The 21,005-nt window shown below is 41.9% G+C and overlaps 1 protein-coding gene across 8 annotated transcripts in view; it reads right to left on the bottom strand.

The window, feature by feature from the left end:
* VSTM2A (V-set and transmembrane domain containing 2A) overlaps nt 1-20,361 on the bottom strand; it is a 191,562-nt gene extending 171,201 nt beyond the window's left edge. For 6 of the 8 annotated variants that reach the window (XM_038562620.1, XM_038562619.1, XM_038562616.1 and 3 more), the window contains exons 1-4: nt 20,222-20,361; nt 18,160-18,326; nt 16,913-16,963; nt 12,808-13,144 (exon numbers count right to left, since the gene is read on the bottom strand). In XM_038562620.1, coding sequence (XP_038418548.1) covers nt 12,808-13,144; nt 16,913-16,963; nt 18,160-18,326; nt 20,222-20,297 — 631 coding nt within the window. In that variant the 5' untranslated portion in view covers nt 20,298-20,361. Of the gene's footprint in view, nt 1-3,751; nt 7,445-12,807; nt 13,145-16,912; nt 16,964-18,159; nt 18,327-18,655; nt 18,710-20,221 lie in introns of those variants that run through there. The other 2 variants (XM_038562617.1, XM_038562622.1) reach the window with 2 other exon arrangements.
* Nucleotides 20,362-21,005: the final 644 nt, after the last annotated feature.

The following is a 21,005-nucleotide window of genomic DNA, read 5'->3' as shown; positions in this document are numbered from 1 at the left end:
AATAATTTTTTTTTTTTTTTTTGTCTGTAAGGAGGCCGAGTTTATAAAGAACGGAGTGTCCATTACAGCTCTAGGAACAGACAGGCCCTTTGACATACTTCTCTTTTATTACAGATGCCAGCTTTACGAAATGAAAATAGCTGTGTGAGAAAATTTAAGCTAGCTTTTAATGCAATTTTTATTCAGGTTTGCACATACTAAATCACTATTTAAGGGGAAAGGTCAAATAATAGGATGATTTTATCCTATAATTTTTTGAAAAGAATATCTTTTTATTAGAATTCTTATGGATACAGTGCCAATTTCTTCCAGAAATCCATTTTTTAAAAGAAATGTGCTTCATTTTGACCTAATACATAAATTGCCTATTTTATTGTGCCCTGGCATGTTGGCAGCAGCTGCGTAAATTTCCTTTTCTCTTTCCTTTAGTCAGCAAATTTACACCTTTGTTCTAGTTATAAGGCCTCTTATTGTAGTTGAGAGGGGAAAAAAAGTGCAGGTGCCCACATACACATGGTCTAATTGCCAAGGGGCATGGCTGATATGCCATTCACCACAGAATCTTCCAGACCCTAGTCCGGGCAGGATTTCAGGGTTTCCACCTTCTACAGTGACTTGAGAACAAGCATGTAAAGTGATGGTTCCTCCCACCTGCTGAGGCCGTGGTGTATCCCAAAACAACACATTCATTGCAACTCATTCATCCAAGTAAGACTCATCTTGGTACACACAGGAGGAGCAAACATTTCTTGAGCACTTATTATTTCTTTACCTCTGATTGTGGTCTCATGAAGTTATCATCATTTTCCTAATTAAGGAGCTAAGCAGTTGAAACTGCCATGTGTGAGTTTACCCAGCTAGTAGGTGATGCCGCTGAGATTCAAAACTAGTTCGGTTTCAATCTACAAGCTAATCTCCTCTGGAGATTTTTCATGCCAATAACCTCTCTAGCCTTTCTCAATTTTGCCTGTTAGAAATACTTGGAAATATGAGCTGTTTTGACAAAATGGAATGGAGAAGAATATAAATTAGCGGAAAACAAAATGTTTCCAGTGAAGTTTCTAATATCACATTCATTTGATAACTCCTTTAAAGCCTGGATAAGAATGATGTATTATTAGCACTAATTCACCAGGACATGAATAAATGCTGCTCAGGGGCTTGCAACTATTTACTCATAGAGTTTAAATATGCCTTCTGTGTGTGTTTTTTCATTTTTAATTAGCATATTCTTTATTCATAATGCAAAGGTGGATATTAATCCACATCTTGTTGGAATGATCACAAATTCTCCATCAGGGACCATATACACATGTGGTTTTGTGGCACTGATGGTGTTGACGAGCAATGGCAAATTTCTCAAAGAGCTTAAACAGCACGTTCAGTGTGGGGAGTGGAGGAAATAATGAGGACAACTGGGGACAGTGTGGGATGGTTCTGCATCAGAGTGTGCTGGACTAGCGTGCCCTAGTGAGTGAGAAAAGCTCATATAACATGTCCCACAGCTACAAGTACTGACGACTGAGTGGAGAGGGAAGCAAGTTGTATTTTCAGAGTTGAGTAATCACTCACTAGTTGGTGAAATAAAGGATCTCTCTTTCCACCTACGCTCTTCCTGCACATTGTCATAGATGCCCCTCTCCAACATCAACAGAGAAGAATCCTTCATCAAAGAAAGAAATACAGCTCACATTTTTACAGAAATGGCAACTCAGACACTCAAAGTGAAGACAGAGAAGTAAAGGAAAGAGAAGATAAAAAATCTGCAAATAAGCAATTTCAATTTTCACTTATCTTCTTATATAAATTGAAAAGTAAAGATATCAACATAATTCATACAGTAATTTGCCTACATTTAAAAATTAATTTTAATTGTTCAGCAATGTTTGCTTTTGAGGAAAAAACTATTTGAGGACCTAATGCCAACAGGATATAGAAAAACATCAGTTAAATAGCTTCAGAAAACACACTTATTTTAACATAAGAAAAATGTTTTAAGACTTTACCGATATATTTTCCAAATTTGAGCCAATGGTTTTACCCTTTTCCTTAATCCAGCTATTTCAAAATTATCTAAATTAGAATGTTTTATAAATGATCTTCATAACAGAAATGACCTTAGCCATCAGAATTAAGTAACTCACAGAGATGAAGCAATATACATACATTTAATCCATATCCTTTTTATCAAGACATGCAGATACAATAGAAGTACACAGTTGCCAAGGACTGCTCATCAAACTTCCTAAACATAATTTGATATTAAATATAATTTCAAGTAAATGAATATTGTTGTTGTCATGGTATGTAATGAAGGACGACGGCCCAAGTGCCTTCCGCATTAACGCACAGGGGGTTTGGGTTGTGTTGTTAGAGACTGACCGAATCACATAAGAATTCATACATCTTCTCAGCAGTGGTATTATCTTATGTGGTTTGTCCTCTACATAAACCAAAACATCATACGCAATCCTTACACATCTATTAAACTCTAATTACATGCTAAACACAATGCTAGACACTGAAATAACACCAAAAATATCAAGACATAGCTTTTAGCTTCAAAATACTTGTATTTTGAAGTATTTTGAAGATTGTTTGAAATTGAGTTGTTACATTCTAAAGGGTTTTTTTTCGATTTAGTTGTGTTTCTATTGCTTGCTCCCTAACCATAGTATTTTTCAAATTAACCATTTACAATGCTAAGAGAAATGAGAAAATTAATAAATGTATTTAATCAGAAAAATTAAAACTCAAATATTCCAAATGACTGAAGATGCTGCTGAGAATGTGTCTATAACATAAAACATATAAATAACACAGAAAAATCAGTCCCATAATAGACCCCCCTCATTGCACAATGCTTAAGACCCTTTAAAAATGTACAGTGACTGCATGCTTAATCTGTATTAAAAATGCTCCTATGAAGGCAAAAAACAAACCAATAAACAAAAACAAAAAACCTTCATGTGATTCCTTACTTTTTATTTTTTCAATGGCTCCACAGTCATCAGTTTTGTGGAATAAGGAATTTTAACTCCTAATTTTACAATTTGCTTTAATTCAAGCACTAAGACTTTAACCTATATTGGTATTTTTTATGCATATAAAGTTCTAAATTCATGCAAAAATGCTCTCTCAGACTTTTTAAAAGACATATTAAATAAAACATAATTATCATTTATAAATCTTCCAAGGTACTAATTTTCCTTGACAGTCCCAATGACTGCACCATTGCTCACCACTCTGAACTCCTTCTGAATTGGGGTTGAATGAGTCATACTATTGAGAGGAAAAATGATTGCAGGATATTTAATTTATGGACTTTACATGTGCTTGATTAGGTTAATCAAAATAAATTTATCAAGAGCACACTCATTATGTTTGAAAAACAAAAAGAATAATTTGATGGTCACATTCTTCATCCAGCTTCCAGTAAATAAAATACAGTGTTCTTAATTTCAATGCTACTAGCAATTTCTGAGTATACCACTTTCATACTAGTACTTTTAATGTATATATACACATGTGTACACACATGTGCATATGTACATATTTTTAATTTGTCACGACCTCTACAATCATATCCATTATTTTACTTTGCCTTTTTAAATTTGTTGAATATATTTTGTTAATTTTCTCTCTCATGAACTGTCATTGGTTCATTTTTTTTTTTTTTTTAAGATTTGTTTGTTTTAGAGAAAGAGAGAGAGCATGTTGAGGGGTAGGACAGAGGGAGAGAGAATCCTAAGCAGACTGTCCACTGAGCATAGAGCCCAATGCAGGGTTTGGTTTGACAACCTCGAGATCATGACCTGAGCTGAAATCAAGAGTTAGATGCTTAATTGACTGAGCCACCCAGGAGCCCCTGTCATTGGCCTATGGTTAAATCTGGGAAATTGTAAATAATGTGTTTTTTTCCATATAACAAAAGTAATAAATTAACATTGTATAAATGTTAATTATACACATAAAATAATCAAATAGTTAAAAATCATAACATTGATTGTTGATGTACATTTTCGTATATTTATCATTTTTCTATGGAAGTATCTCAGGTTGATTTAAAAATACTGTTTTGTACTCTCTGTTTTTCATTCTTTTATATATTGAATCTTATCTAATTTCACTAAAACTTAATTTTAGAAGCTATGTAATATTCATTGCATGGTTTTACATTTTAACACATTCATTAGGCAACTTCCTTACTTTTGGTCATTTGGGCATTTGCAATTTTGGGAAGGCCTCTGTGAGAAATGTCCCTGGGTCTCATGGGTTTGGGCCTGCTTTACTACTGATCTTTTGGGAATTTCCTCTCAGGAGCATGTCTTCAGGCAGGAGAAGCCACACAATTTAAAGCCCTGTGACTGATCCCTCCAGATAAATTTTCCTCCAGAAGGGAAGTACCAATTCACCGTGCAAGTCATCATATAGCAAAATGCCTGAGTCACTGTAACCTTGATGATAAACACGGATTCTAAAAATCTTTGCCAAAATTATAGGTGTCAAGTTTTTTTAAAAAAAGAGTAGGGTTTTGACTGAGACTGCATCAAGTCTATAAACACTTCTGAAAAATCTGACATATTTAAAATTGAGATTGTCCATCCAAAAACATACATATTCATTCATTTAGTCTAACTTAAACTCTCTGAACAAAGTGTTCTAATGGTCTTCATATTTAGACTGCTTGTTATGGTTTCTAAAAAACTAGATAATTTATAGTTTTTGTTGTTGTTACTATTGAAAATTATATATTATGCCCCAAATATTTTCTATTTGGGTTTTGCTGTCAAATAGAGAATTGATTTAAGTTTATTTCGATATCTCCAAATCATTTGGAATGGATTACATAATCATAACATATATAAACCTGAGATTATTTTCTTCTTTTCCTAAGTATTAAACACATATATATCCTTGTCTACTGTTACCACTTTTTACTTAAATTGGATTTAATTAAACAAATATTATAAATTACTTATAGTAAGATGTTATTTTCACTTGTATATTTTGTAACTTTAAATCTTCAAAGCCTCAGGCTTCTGATTTTATGCTGATCTGTCTGTATCTGATTTTGCTTTTCTGCTTAGCTCTTTAATTAATTTGAGTTCATTTGGACATATATCGTAAATTATAATGTTTCCTTTTGTCACTTATTAATCAAATAAATCCCTCCTTAATTCTTATATTTTCAGCTCACCAGATATTATAATATTTTATGTAATTTTAGAGCTTTCCAGGCTTCTTCTTATTTTCTTTCATCTCTATTCATATTTATGTTACTTTATTACCCTTTTAAATCGTAGTTATTTAATAATATGCTTTAAAGTCCATTAGGTAAAAAAAGAAGCAACCAACCATTGCTGAACTTACTCTAGTGCCAAGTTTACTCTGATAGATATTTAAAATACATCATGTCTCTTAATGCTGAAAATGGCCTTTAGGGCCTATGTGTTAATATCTGTTTTATGAATAATGGCTCTTGAGGTTCAGAGATATTTTGTACACAGCTAACTCAACAAATAAGCAAAGGGTTTTTTGGGTTCTAAATCCATTTTATTTTTCTCTCTTTTTTAAGCTTTTAACTCTTCTCACTTGTTTGTTTTCAGATGTATCTATAATTATTGTATGATTTTAAAAATTCCGAGGGTCTTTTTTGAAAGCTTGAATTTAATTATGTTAGCAGCCAGCATGCATAACTGTGGTTTCCAAAAACATGTTATTTGTTCAGGCCACAGAGTTCAAACTCTTAACAACCCTTTGGAATTTTTATTATGCTTTACAGTAAAGATCTAGTTATGACCTTGGGCAAGACAGCTCGTGGCTAATATATTTAGTATCATTATATAGGGGAATATTTATCATAAGTTAATGGTATTGTGACAGAAGTAAAAAAGAAAGTCCATGTATCATGAAATTCAAGTATCATGAAATTTCAAAGTATCAAGTATCTTGATACTTTATCAAGATTTTTCAAGTATCATGAAATTACATGATAAAACATAAGTCAGGAATGAAGACTCAGTCTTCTTTAACCCCTCACCTACACACACCCAGTAAGGAAAATATTCACCACAGCAGAGCCAGGTGGCTTAGATCATTTCCTCTCAGCACCTCATTGCTCCCAATAATAATCAGAATAATAAAAAAGCATATGCAACATTTAACATATTAATACAGCAGCTGGTTATCATTTATTGAGGGCCTGATCAATGCCAAGCTCTCTTTGTATATGATTTCATTTAATCCTCAAAACTTGGTGAAATTTATACCACAGTTCCCATTTAACAGATGAGGAAAGGGAGATATGCCCAGCTGTGTGAGTGATGGAGATGACATGGGAAGGGCCTTCCTTCTTCCCTTGTTTCCGTGTCCATTGCCCCCTTGCAGCTGAAATGAATGCTCCGTGTTAGGCTATAGGTGGCAGCAGTGTTTCTTGGGAGAAGGGACCCTTGTCTTTTCTAGAAAATGTGTTACTCTGACCCACAAAATTAAGTCTTTCCAGCAACTTCTCAAACCTTTGGTCATCTATCCACATAGCAGCTCCCCTGGCAGCTTCCTGAAATCTCGAGGATCATGCAATCTTTAGAGATAAGAGCTTGCAACATTGGCAATTCTGCTTTATGTCTCCTCAATTACAGAGCTCCTGGAAATCACACGTGAACCCTAATGTAGCCAGTCGTGCACAGAAAAGCCCTTCCAACATATAGCTGGGCATTGGTTTTATAGACTCGGCTAGTTACTGAATTTCAATGAGTTAAATATGGTTTATGAGTGAATTTAGCCAGTATAGACTTTTAATCTACTTAATTCCGGTTCAAACACAGCTCTAACGGATTCCGTGGCCTGTATTATCTAAAGCACTGCCTCAAATCTATTTTTCATCTTATTCATAGACACTTGATTTACATAGCAGCCATTTAGCTGATAGAATTACAATGATCAAATTAATTTAACCTGTGTAAGCAGCCAAGTTGGATCATTTAAACCAAAATCAACATTAAGGTCTAAATTATGTTATTGGCTCTCTACCTAGATGTAACACATCATTTCCTCTTTTTTTTAAATGAGGAAAACAATCTCCTGCAAGACCCTCAGCCCCTCATCTGCCTCCCCCTACCAGCTTTGAATTCTGTTTCAGGACCATTCTTGCTAAATCTGGCCACTTTTGGAAAGCAGCCATGGTTATCAGCAGCAGAGGAGCTTCGGGGAGCTCTTGGCTTCTACCAGCTGTAGCAACAGCTGCCTCTCAATGCTCAGGTTCACCTCATGGTGAAAACACAATAATCATATTTTGGAGTTCAGAGAATCAGCATCCCTGCCGAGTGACTAGAGACTCCACACGTAGAAACATAACCACCCCTTAACCACGGCCAGTTTTCTTAAAAGCGCCAGCTGTTGATCACGAGTGAAGAGAACAGTTTCACAAAAGTCCATCTCAATACTGTAAAATAATGGGAAAAGACCCGTTTCTAAAAAAAGAAAACATATTGTAGCATCACACACACATGCATACACATCTCCTAGTAAATGATACAATTATTTTCCCCATCCATAAGAACTTTTTAGAGCTAATGATTTTCACAATTTGCTACACATAAAAATGCCTATTTCTGGTCCTAGATTCAGAGACTTTCATTCAAGAGCTGCTAGGTGGAGCCTTAAAATATGAATTTTTAACGAGCTCCCTGCTGAGTCTGGCTTAGGTCGTGTGCACGACACTTTGAGAAACACAGTTTAGAGTCTGGGTCAGTTTTGGAATAGTGGCAGGATTATCTATTTATGCAAATATAATTATAAGGAAAAAAGATGAAAACAAAGATTTACTGTCCCTATATATTCCTTTTCTCCTGCAAACAGGAGCTCCTCTGGTTCTGGGCACCTGGAGGGATACAAATGCAAATTGTAATGTTTGTAGCCTAGAAGTTATTGTTGGATGACCAACCTTCCGGTTGTGCTGAGACAGAGGCTTCCCAGAATGTAGGGCTGAATCCAGCCCGGAGAGGAGGAAAGCCCCAGGAAAAATTCCTACACTACAATGCACAATAATGGCTTCAAAGTGAGTGTAAACAAGTTGCTGCCGAGCCCTGAAAGAGGAAATAACCAATTCCAAGAGGATCTGAGGAAGCTTTATATAAGAATTTGCATTTGAGTAGGAACTCAGCTCAGAGGGAAAGACCCACGCAGAGAAAACACATTTGCAAAGTCACAGAGGTAAGACAGCAATCTGAAAACATTGAGGAAATACCAATTAAAAAGATTATGGGCGTGAGGATTTGGAACTCAGGAGAAACAAGGGTGGAAATTAGGCCTGAAAGTTTGTGATGGTGTCTTGGAAATACTAATTATTTCATACTTCCTCTGTTGTGATCTGTTCAAGGCATTAGAATGTATTTATTTTAATGCATTGGAATTTAAGTAGGTAAAGTATTAGGTGCTGTTGCAAGAGATGGGGAAAGTGAAGAGGGCCTATCTTGAGAAAGAAGTCCCTGTTGACTGAAACAATGGGACTGAATGACTAATTCATTGTGGCAACTGAAGGAAGAGATGAATGTTTTCAAGGTTTCCACAAGACCTGTGATTGTGATGATGTCATGAAAAGACTCTGGGAACACCAGAGGAAGAACATATCTTTCTGGTGAGGAAGTGAAGATAAACTCAGTTTTGAGTGTTTGCATTTAGGGGCCCAACCTAGATATTGCTGGGAAACAAACCACCCTAAAAACTTGTACCCTCAAACAATTTTTTCTCTCACGAGTCAATGTTGGCTGGGCTCAGCTGTGCAGTGCTGGTTGAAAGAGCAGCGGGGGCTGGCGCTATAGGCTGGGCTGCTTGGGCTTCACTCAGTCAGGTGGACTCAAGGTAGCTGCACTTGTATCTGGTGCCTGGCTTCGAAGGGGCCACAGCAGCTGCTGCCAGCCCTCAGGAAGGCTACGTCTGGACTTGGCATTGCATTTCTTGCGTAACATGACTTCATACCCTTACTGTCAAAGTGGCCACATCCCAATGGGTGCCCAGTCAACACATGTGTAGCCGTCTCTACCCTGCCACAGTGCTGGTAGAGGCATATGTGGAGATGTCCTGGGGGACCATAATGAACACGACTCTGGCTCTCCAGAAAGAAATCAGGATTGGAAACCTGAGTGAAGGAATTTTTTGAGAGTTAGCAGTGGAATCGTAACAATGGATGATTAGATAAAGGAGTTGGGAATGGGACAAGACCACATTTAAGAGAGGCATCTGGGGGGTGAAGCCAACAAACAGAGGTGGAACTCTAACAGCCAATCAAGACGACACCAGAGGACAGGGGCTCCTAGCAACTGCTCAGGATTGGGGAGGGGACAGGGTTTGAGGCTGCAGGGCCAGCAGTGAAGAAGGTGCTAGGACGGGGAGCAGGAGGTGGCGCCCACTGTGAGATGGTGGCTAGCAGCAGAGGGAGGCGGATGGGGCTGGATTTGGGCTGATTCGACAATTCTCAGGGCTTGGGGGGTGGTCAGTAGAGGGGGAAAGAAGACAGGAACACAGCGGGAACTAGAGGGGTGGACTATGGAGGGTTTCTTTGGCTTCTGAAAGCAGGATGAGACAGGAAGACACAAGTAGAGGATGGTATAGTATAGTGAGGTACTAGGGGAGGGGAGAGGCTCAAGGAAGTCTCCGTGTTCTCTGTGAAGGTGAAACGAAACCACTCATCACTAGAATCAGGAACTTGTCCTCCTCAGAACATCTATAGGACATTTCTTCTAATGTTAGTTATGGAGGCACAAAATTGGTGAAAGTTTGAAAGATCTGGAGATGAGAAAACAAGGGGTTGCAAAAGCCAAGTTTTGTTTATCTGTTTGCTTTTATCATTCTTACTCATTCTTTTGGTTTTAATTGTGGATTATCAAATGAATTTAAAAGGAGATGTCATAAAGATAAACCATTTAAAGCAGGAGGGGATAGTCACATGCTTACTAACTTCTGGAAAAAATATGAGACTAGCTATATTAAATGACAAATCTTTACCTTGTGGTGTATAGATGCTAAGAGGCTCTTTCTCTATCTTTTTTTCATGTAAATTTCTGCTTTAGGAAAACCGGTTAATTCTATGATCATTTGCACATTACATCTATGTATATATACTGAATAACTTTCAGCTAATATTTTCCCAGCATAGAGACAGGCATTCTTTGACAGAAAAATACTATGAATAAGAGTTGAGTGATTTGGCCTAAATCAACGAAGTCTAAGACTTTCATGAAGATAAAAGGCCAGATTAACCAGCCTTTTGTAACACAGGTTAATATCACAGTGTCCTATGTACCATGGATGAAGCATGCCTCCTTGTAGTAAGTGAAAACACAAAAAGCTACTATCGCTCTTAATCTGTAAAAGCAAGATTTCAATTTTTGTGTCCTCATCATGTCTTGCCTTTAATAGAATAAGAAAAATAAAAGAGGCATGGTCAATGGAATTTACAGATATTTTGTTTGGTCACAAATAAAAATGTACACTCTTTGAGGAGAGGAAGTATGTCTCCCATTTTTGAATCATTGTGCCTGGCACAGAAGCTCTTGAAAGGATGGAGAGTGAATAAATGAAGCATGGGTATTGAAATCAGCTTTATTTGGATATAACCTGGAAAATTATAAAGCAAAATTATAAATCAGGATATAGGTATTACAGTGAATCTACTATATAAATATCCGTCCAAAAATACAAATTATTGTATTTTATGCAATAATTGTGCAAGTACAGAAACTTACACATGTATAGAATGAGTGGCTAGGTCACTCCAGCTTCTGAACTAGAAGTTAAAAAGTGTTATTAATTGTATCGAAAATATTTTCCAGTATTCATTGGCAGAAAAAAATAGAAATTAAAGATTTTGATATATTTCATATTAATCTTTGTTATAGGCAGAAGGCTTTGGATGCGTACGGACTTCCATGAAGTCAGCATCCCTTCTTCCATCTTGCTCAACAAGTAAGGCTGGTGGTGAGATTAGGCAGTGATTTTTTTATTTGAAAAATGTGAGAAGATATCTAGAGTTGTACCATTTAGCTCCAATCACAACACTAAGAAAACTATATTAAAATAGATACTCTTAAGAGTATATTATTTAATCTAAAAGTAAATAATTTAGAAATAGAACATTTCATTCCATGCTTAGATTCCTCCATTGGACTAGGCAATCCATTTGATTTTATCAATGAAACAGATTTATGATTTGTAGTTTGGAATGTTCTATGTATGCTAATAATGTGAGTTTCATGGATTTGGATTTCTCACAGATAAGGTCCTAAACTGTCTGCTGAGGCTACTCTGTAATTTTGCATTTAGCATCTGGCCTTTTCTTTAGTTTTTGCATCAAAGAGAGGGGGACAGTGTCTTCAAAAACACTGAGTCGTTACCAAATAATGGCTATAAAAATTCTAACTCTAGATGCTATTTCTGTGTGATATATATATACATATATATACAGATATGTATGTGGATGTACATGCCTATATGTATATAGATACATATATATTCTAGCTATGGTTTTATTCTTTAACTTGAAAAACAAAAAAGATGATAAAGATGAAAATGAAACAAAGCCACACGAATTGAGCCTTGGAGAGGCTGGAAGACTAAACTATGTATTCATCAGATTGGCAGAAACTGCCATGACCAAGGCATGCTGGGATAATTGCTCACCTACATTTAAAGGCAATGCAAACTCCCAGGGACCCTCAGTGAAGCTTTCGACAAATCATATCCATTAGCACATGATGCATGAGTAGGAAAAAGTGCTGTTCAATTGTGTGTATATTGTATATACACACAATATTTGTATATATACATATATACAAATATGTATGTACACAGGTAATTGAAATCATCCGAATGAAGTGACCAGGTTTCGTATTTAATGGCTAAAGTGACCTTGGATGTTAGCAACGTAATTTTCTATTATCAATAGTAGTATCAATAATTCTTCAATGATAAAGTGTAAAGGGAAAAACTTAAATAACGATCAGTATTTTTATGCTCCCTTCATCCTGTAATATTACGTCAAGTGTTTGAAGAAAATACAGAACAGTCACGGGTCGTGCAGGGTACTGCTCATTCCAAGAAGCCTTTATCCCACATCAAGGTTAAAACTTCAATGAGTTTCCATTGGCTGAGTGATTGCATAAATTAATGCTATTCAGAACAGCTTTAACTTGCACAGCTGACTTTGGAAATGTGTGACTAAGCTCCTAAATTGGCATCGAAGGCACATTTACGGGAGTTGCCTTATCTCTGCACCACTTACTGCCTTTCATCCCCCCTCACTTCCTCCCATTATCATCATCACTTTCATCACAGGCAGCTGAAGTTTCTCCTTCAAAATCAAAAGCCCTTGGAAAACAATCCTGCCTTAAAGCTATGGCCACTGAAAATGTGTTGTGTCTCTTTCATTTACATTTTGATTAAGTGAAAGTCTCTTAATTTGGGCCATTATCAATACATAAATCTGTAGAGAAAATGAACATGCATTTATAATGCAACCAAGATTACATGATTTACTGTTCTTATAATGTGTAAATACAGAGGGAAAAAAAAAAAAAAGTCCAGCTCCTAGGTCCCTGTATATGAAGCACTGTCAGCGATTAAGGGGGCAACTCACATCCTCTGTGAAGGCGAGCCTCAAGCTCCCCGTGCCTCATCTCATCATTATGTCAACTGAACTAGGTCTCAATTAAAACCATCACACATCAATTCGTCTACCCTACTTGACCAATCTTCCTGTGGGGAGGTTTGTGAGTGGTAAAATGAAAGGCTCAAAATGGGTTTCCATACCTGATTGTGGACTTTGTTTGGGAATTTTGGCTACCGCTTGAGGGCTGGAGGTGGAGTGCATTCGCTGGTTGGCAGAGCTGTGGATGCTGCTGGGAATGGCTGCTGAGACATTCTTGCGAGGCTTCATATCTTGCAGCCACATGGGCGAGGCTTCGAAGGCCTGCATCCTCCTGGCGTGGCTGTTGGCATTGACTTTCAGGTAGGCCTGGGCTTTGTGTTCCTGTAGCTCTCCGTAATTGGCATCTGTCACCCTGCATTCATATAAGCCTTCATCCTTTTTCCTCACTTTGGAAATCTGAAGCTTGTGAGAGATGTCATTGCCTTGGACTTTCACTGTCTGAAAAATTGCAGGTAAAAAAAAATAATAAAGTGCTACATCAAATGATTTTGTTCCCATACTTGCTCCTGAGCTTGCTAATGTGGGAAAATTAAAGGGTCTTAATAGCCTCATAGCCACAGTCAGAGAGCTATTTATTTTCTCAACAGTCAAATCCGAAGGTCATATTTATCCCATTGCATTAACAACTGGCTTCACAAAATCATGGAATAATTAGTTCAATCCAGCCAGCGCCAGATTCCAGTAGCCACGTGGTCCCCATTTCCCACGTTCCAGTAGCAGTTTTGCCACTTTCCAACCATGAGACTGACCTCTGCCTGGATAGCTCAGCCAAATGAAGCACAAACAGAATATGGTAAAGGATGGAGTTTGTACAGCCTCTTTTCTTCACTGCTGGCAACAGCCCTGAGAGATCACAAAAGTATTCTGTTGATCACAACAGAATTTGAGGATGTTTTATCCCCACATTAGGGTGCCTCACTAAAGGTACCAACAAAATAGACTTGAATCTTTAACAGTCTTCTCAAATGTTTGGTGCAGTCTTTTTTTTTTTTTTTTTTTTTTTTTTTTATGATAGTCACAGAGAGAGAGGCGCAGAGACACAGGCAGAGGGAGAAGCAGGCTCCATGCACCGGGAGCCCGACGTGGGATTCGATCCCGGGTCTCCAGGATCGCGCCCTGGGCCAAAGGCAGGCGCTAAACCACTGTGCCACCCAGAGATCCCTGTTTGGTGCAGTTTTACCAAAAGTTATGGGGTGGAATGGCTTGGGGTACAGATTAAGATCACCTGGAGTCTTAGGGTCAGAGTGCATAACCCTGGCCAATGTAGTGTCTTTAGGCTCCTGGAATTGGAGATGCCATCAATCAGACACTGGTTTGATTTTCAAAATTGAAATTGGCTCTCATATTTCTTCAAATAATTTTTATGCCAGATTAACAGCAAAATGATATGTAAATATTAAAAGTATATGTGATTTTGTGTTATGCATAATACACATATTCACACGTATACTCATAAGCATCTTTATCAGAACAGCTAGGTTTTACATAAATCTTATATTATCCATGATTGACAGGATGATGGATTTCCTAAAACACTCAGGATTTAAGGATTTGCATGATTTTGAAAGATAGTGAAAAGAAGTGAGGGAAGTTTACACTTTCAAATGGCCATAAGTAAGAAAACGTGTTGAGTATTTATTTGTCTTTTACATACAGAGTCATATATACAAATAGTTTCCAATATTTGAACCACAACTATGGTATATATTTATTTGTATGAAAAATTACATATTAATATACAAACACAATAAAAAGAATAAGAAAAAAATAAAAATAAATAAAAAGAATAGGGATTAATAGTTTCAAATATAGCCTCAGTTGAGTCTCTTAACAAAAGTTTGAAATAGTTGGAGTACTTACATGATTATTATTTTACATTAAAGTAAACTGAGGCTTGGGGGTTTGGGTTTTGATTCTCAGCATTGATAGCACATTAAAATCATCTAGGGAGCTGTTAGAAAATGGTCTCATTTGGGGGCGCCTGTGTGGCTTTGGCCACATAGTTAAGCTATGACTCTTGATTTCACCTCAGGGTCATAAGATTGAGTCCCTTCAGGGCTCTGTACTGGGCACGTGGAGCCTGCTGAAGATTCTCTCTTCCCTCCCTCCCTCCCTCTCTCCCGAAAGGAAAGGAAAGGAAAGGAAAGGAAAGGAAAGGAAAGGAAAGGAAAGGAAAGGAAAGGAAAGGAAAGGAAAGGAAAGGAAAGGAAAGGAAGAAAGAAAGAAAGAAAGAAAGAAAGAAAGAAAGAAAGAAAGAAAGAAAGAAAGAAAGAAAATGGTCTCATTTGGATTAATGTGGAAACATTACGTTTGCATCTTAAGGAGGCAAAGCTCAGATCGGTGTTTCATAAAAGCCTTCCTGATTCATGTGGGGAATATAAATAATAGTGAAAGGGAATATAAGGGAAGGGAGAAGAAATGTGTGGGAAATATCAGAAAGGGAGACAGAACGTAAAGACTGCTAACTCTGGGAAACGAACTAGGGGTGGTGGAAGGGGAGGAGGGCGGGGGGTGGGAGTGAATGGGTGACGGGCACTGGGGGTTATTCTGTATGTTAGTAAATTGAACACCAATAAAAAATAAATTAAAAAAAAAAAAAAAGCCTTCCTGAGAATTCTAAGTTAACAACTGCTGGTTTAAGACACATGATCAAGGTCATTCTGTTAAATTGAGAACAGAACAAACTTTTTTCTACCTCAGTTTCTAACTAGAACTTTTGCTGACTCACTAGACTTCTTGAACTTCTGGAATAGGTAATAGTATTAGTAGTTATGTGCTTGATCATGTATCTTAACCGTATGGCGCCCTAGTTTGAGATGTGTAAGGCTATTCCCCACTGGTCTTTGGAGGATATACTTATGGGTGAAGGGTGACATAGGAGTAGTCAGTAAACAATCTAGCCACTATATATGTAAAAAATAAAATATTTAAGATAAGTATTGTCAACAATTGATTTTACCAGTAAAGCTTTCTAGCACTGTATGAAAACAGTAGTTTCTATAATAATTGACTTGAAATATTCTAAAAAGTGAGTTTATGAATATAAATTGTAGTTTTATTCCTGTTTGATATTTGCTTCCAGTTTGAGATTATACACTTACAGATTTTGATTCTATTAGTACAATATATTTTTAAACTTTTGCTTGTGATATAATATCAATCTTATACCACTTTTTTACTATTTTAACAGCCTCAGTATAAATTTTCTTTCTTAATGGAGGTCATTGGATTGTTAAGATTCCTAAAATGAATATAAATAAAAGAATATATACTTATACATGTTCCTATATATGGCATATATACACACATACACACGCACACACGCACACATATATATGCCAAGTAGACCCTGTACTTTCTGACTTTATAAAAACTATTTCATTTCTAGTAATGAAAACTTGTTTACTGTTTATTTTTATTTTGTTTGTTTGTTTACTGTTTATGAATGAGCTAAGCAGATCTAGCAACATAAAGTGATTCTAGAAGGCTTCACTGGCGATATAGTCAAAAAATCACAATTTTCTTTTTATTTCTAACTTCATATAGAATTATTAAAAAGTAATACACAATACAGTTGAAATACATCTCTATGTTTTCAATAGGTCAACCTCCTCCAATTATGTTTTATATTTATATTGGCTTTTGGTTTTATATGTTTATGACTTTAAACATGTTCATTAGAAATAGGTTGCATGCCTTAAAAATTACATTGAGAATTGAGTTGTTTTCAATATAATTTCAACATCCTCTTGGATACTTTAATTTTTTTCCTGCCTAGGAAGATTGTCATAAGTTAGTATTTTACTTCCTATTAAAGGTAACTAGTTCTGTGATTTCGAATGAAGATTAGAATTGCAGTCCTATACTCCTATAGTCTTGTAACTGTTAAAAAGACTAACAAAAAAAGTTCCACACTCTTTGCTTGGCAAAACGACTCTCTAGTAATCGTTGAAATATCTGTGGTCTTGAAATGAATGATTTTATTGTATCAACTCTAAATCTGCTTCAATTGGTAGGTACCCAGAGAAATAAGAAGGAGAAAGCTGGCTCTCGCCCTGCGTCCATGACATTGCCTTTTTCGGGGCAAGAATTTGAAAAAGGCTTTTAGAGACCTATAAGGCCCTCACGCTCCTCCACCTGGGGCCTGGCCGGCCTGGCAGGTGACAAAGGCAGGCGCCCCCTGTCGCCTGTCGCCGTGATACTCACACTGATCTTGGTCCCGTCGTTGTCAGGGTCTCGGTCGGGCACCAGCTCCACCTGCGGGGGGGAGAGGCCGCTCAGCACGGGGACCTGGGCCGGGGCGCAGCCTCCCCGGGGCTCGGATGGGGCGGGGGGCGGCGCACGGGGACCAGGCGGCCCAGCCCCGCGGGGCACCGATGGCAGCCCTCGGGGGCACCGATGGGCGGAGCAAGGGGACCAGGTGGTAGAGCCCTGCGGGGGCTCGGATAGGGCGGCGCACGGGGACCAGGCGGCCCAGCCCCGCGGGGCTCCGATGGCAGCTCTCGCGGGCACCGATGGGCGGAGCAGGGGGCCCAGGCGGCCCAGCCCGCGGGGCTTGTGGGAGGCGCACGGGGACCAGGCAGCCCAGCCCACGGGGCTCCGATGGGGGCGGCGCACAGGGACCCGGCGGCCCAGCCCCGCGGGGCACCTATGGGGGCGGCGCACGGGGACCTGGCCCGGGGCGCAGCCTCCCCGGGGCTCGGATGGGGGCGGCGCACGGGGACCAGGCGGCCAGCAGGCCGGTCGGGGCGGCGGGACCGCGCGGGGGCGCCGGCGAGTCGCGCGCGGGGAGGTGGGTCCGGGCCGGCGGGGCCCGCAGGGCTGCACCCGGGAGCCCGCGGAAGTCTGCGGGGACCCCCCCCTCCCCCCGCGTCCAGGCCCGCGGGCCTCCCGTCCCTGGGGCTGGGGGCTCTTCCAGAGCTCCTCCTCCTGCTCGGACCGGCCCTCCGCCCCGCGCGCCCAACTGCCCAAGCTGCGCTCCCGCGGCTCCCCCTCCGCAGCCCCCACCGCGCCCCCCTCGCCCCTTCCTCCGCCTCCGCCCGCGCTCCCGCTCCCTGCGCTCCCTGCGCTCCCTGCGCTCCCCGCCGCCCCCACTCTCCCGCGCTCCACTCCCTCCCTCCCCATCTCTCCTCCGCCAGCCTCAGTGGTGACAACTGACGGGTGTGCGCGCGCGCGCGGTGGAGACACAGAACCCCCTCCCCAGCCCAGCGCCCGGCCAGGTGCGGTCCTGGGACGTGGGCACACCGTGGCCCCCGCGGCCCGCGAGCGGTAGCGGGTCCTGAGCGGAGCAGGTGACCCCGGGGTTAATGGGGGGACACTCCGCGAGTCCCTCCTGGCTCCTGCCCCCCGCCCGGCATCCCCGCGCCACCCGCGCCAGGCGAGCCAGCGGGTCCCCGGGGAGCCCCGGGAGCCCCAAGGGCGTGAGCGGGACGGACGCGGGGGCGCTCAGCTACCTGCGCACCGGCCACCTCGGCCCCGGGCTCCAGGTCCTCGGGGCCCCGCAGGAACCACCACTGGATCTCCAGGTACACCGAGGCGGAGCCACTCTGGAAGGCGCAGGACATCTCCACATTCTGGCCCTCGGTCGCCGTCACGTTCCGCGGGAACTCGGTAAATTTGGCTGCAAAACAGAAATCGCATCCTTTTGGGATATCCAGACCCTTTCCCTGAGAGCTCACTACAGTTTTCGTGGACTTAAAAATAATAATAGTAATAATAATAATAATAATAATAATAATAAAATAATAAAAAGGCTAACAAAACACTTCTGTGACATCTCGGACTTTGCCTGCTTCCCCAACCCCCTTTCCTTGGCCTGGTCCCTGTTCCTTTTTGGTGTCACGCCGAAATAACTTTGTCGTCGACCAAGTCCAGATAATGCAAAGCTTAAGGGGCTTGCCAAGGAACTCAGCCCCGGTAGCCGAGATGCCCACGGGTGGATGCATTTACCTTTTGTCAGACTGCAGCGTTACCCAAAACTTACGGAGGGATCCACCGAGCTACGCGTCTGACAAATCTGCCAATATAGGAGGAGAGCCTCTTGCTCGAAGTTTCTAAACAATCCATGACTAACTGGATGTTTCAAGTAACCAGACAATGCATCATAATTCCCTGTCAAAATGCACATTCCTGATGCACCAAAACAATTATTAGCAATCCCGATTTTAAGGCCACAGCAGGGAAACAAAATGCTCACTTTCTAAGCTGTGAATGTGTCTTTTTTTGTTTTTCCGCCTAGATTAACCTTTATATTTGTCCCCATCAAGCCACTGTATTGTAAATCGCCATACACCCCCTGGCAAAGGAGAATCACACACTTGGGTTTTAGTTCAGAGTAAAGACTGTTTTGAAGTCACCGGAGATTTTTTTTTTTTTTTCAGTTTTTTATAGTGAACACTATCAGTCTTGACACTGCTAGTCTGCAGAATACAGAGTTAAGGGGAAACTCACAAAAATGAAATGCTCCCCCCCCCCCTTTTCTTCTCCCAAAGGCATTTCTTTACCATGGAATGCTCTGGGTGGTTTGCTCTTATTATGGTGTCTAAGGCATGTTTGTGAAGAACTGATGTTTCCCTAAAAGTAGTCCTGGAGAGATCTGTGGCTAACGGAAGTGCACAGCTGCAGCACACACTCACAGACAGGAGGGCTGAGGGGCCGCAGGGCTGATTTGGGGGTGGAGGCACCCCCCCACCCCCCACTTTTCAAAGACGGGCATCACATCGTTATGAAACACCCAAACGATCACAACCGAAGTGTGCCTGTATTTATACATAAGCAAGTCGCAGATTTAGTTAAAGGAGACCATTCTGGTGTGAAAACGACTTTTCTGTGTAAGCTGAGGGGGGGTGGGGGGAGCACGGCGGTTCCGCTGGCGGGAGTGATGCAGCGTCGGGCCGCGGGGACCTGATCTGTTCGTGGTGCTGAAACGATCACCGCAGCCTGCGAAGTCCTGCCCGCGGGGTCCCCGGGCGGCTGCCGCCTCTGCTGCAGCTGCTGCCGCCGCTGCTGCTTGTAATGCAAGTCGTGCCTTTTTATGGGTCCTTTGATAAACACGCACGCAAACCAAGTCGCAAGGACCCAGAAAAAGGAAACTCTAAGGCAACCCTGCCTCCACTGAGGAGGGCTGGCCGTGGAGAGCCCCCCATCCCCGGCTCGGTTTGTTTGCCATGATTATGTATGCATGAGTGGCTACCCAGTGCATGCACACGGATCCAAGGCACACTCACACACACTCACACTCACACACACACACACACACCCCTGTGTTTGCGCTCGCCCAGGCACCCACTTCATTGTCAGGCGCCACGTACATCTGCTCTCGGTTTTAGCTTGCCTCCTATTTAATAAACTTTGCAGAAAAACAACCGACACCGGAACACTATTCCACTGTTCCTTGCCTAAGGATCGCGCTACGTCTGCTTGGTCGTTCTTTGAACACAGAGAACACACTCACACGCACGCACACACACACTCCGCAGGCAAACCTATGTGCCAACCAACGAGCCGCACACTTACCTTGAGAAGACAGCCCTTGTTGCACATACAAAACGGAAAAGAAAACAAATCCAACGTATGCCAGAAAGATCCCCATCGTTCCGGAAAGGGGAGAAGGGGGGGGTCACATCAGTGTAGCCAACAGCCAAGAAAGCCCCCCCCTCCAAAAAAAAAAAAAAGGCGGTGCAAGCGGAGTGCAGCGGAGGCTCAGCCTCGGAGCCCCGGGCGCGACGCTGCGAGCATCCTGCGGGCGGCCTGGCTCCGGGAGGCTCCGGGAGGCTCCGGGAGGCTCCGGTGCACACTCGCGCTGGCGGCGCGGGGACGGCAGTGCGCCCGGCTGGCTGGCGGCTGGTCCGGCGTCAGCCCGCGCTCCCCGCCTCCCCGAGCGCCGCGCCAGCCGGGGAAGTGGGGAGTGGGCAAGGGGGGCGGGCTGGACCGCTCCGCCGGGCTCGCCGCGCCGCAACTTTTCCCTCTAATGGCTGCGATGATGCCTTTAACCCCCTGCGCGCCGGGCGGCTCCGCACCTGCCGGGCTCGGGGCTCGGGGCTCGGGGCTCGCGGCTCGGGGCTCGCGGCTCCTGCCGGCGAGCAGCGTCGCGTGGCGTCTTCCACTTTGCTCTCTCTGGTGTCCCTGCACCGGCCGGATGGCTGTGGCGTCGGCAGCCTGCACCGCTGGGCGCCCCCGGGGAGCGCGGGGCTGCGGGGCTGCGGGGCCGCGCGGGGCCCAGGCAGGGGCGGGATGGGGCCGAGGAGGCCGCCTCGGGGCGGCGGAGACAGGCGCTGGCAGGAAACGCCGCTTAACCAGT

This window comes from Canis lupus, chromosome 18 (genome assembly GCF_011100685.1).
Source record: "Canis lupus familiaris isolate Mischka breed German Shepherd chromosome 18, alternate assembly UU_Cfam_GSD_1.0, whole genome shotgun sequence".
Taxonomy (NCBI): domain Eukaryota; kingdom Metazoa; phylum Chordata; class Mammalia; order Carnivora; family Canidae; genus Canis; species Canis lupus.
The sequence above is the reverse complement of the archived record's forward strand: the minus strand, read 5'-3'. Positions and strand labels throughout refer to the sequence as shown.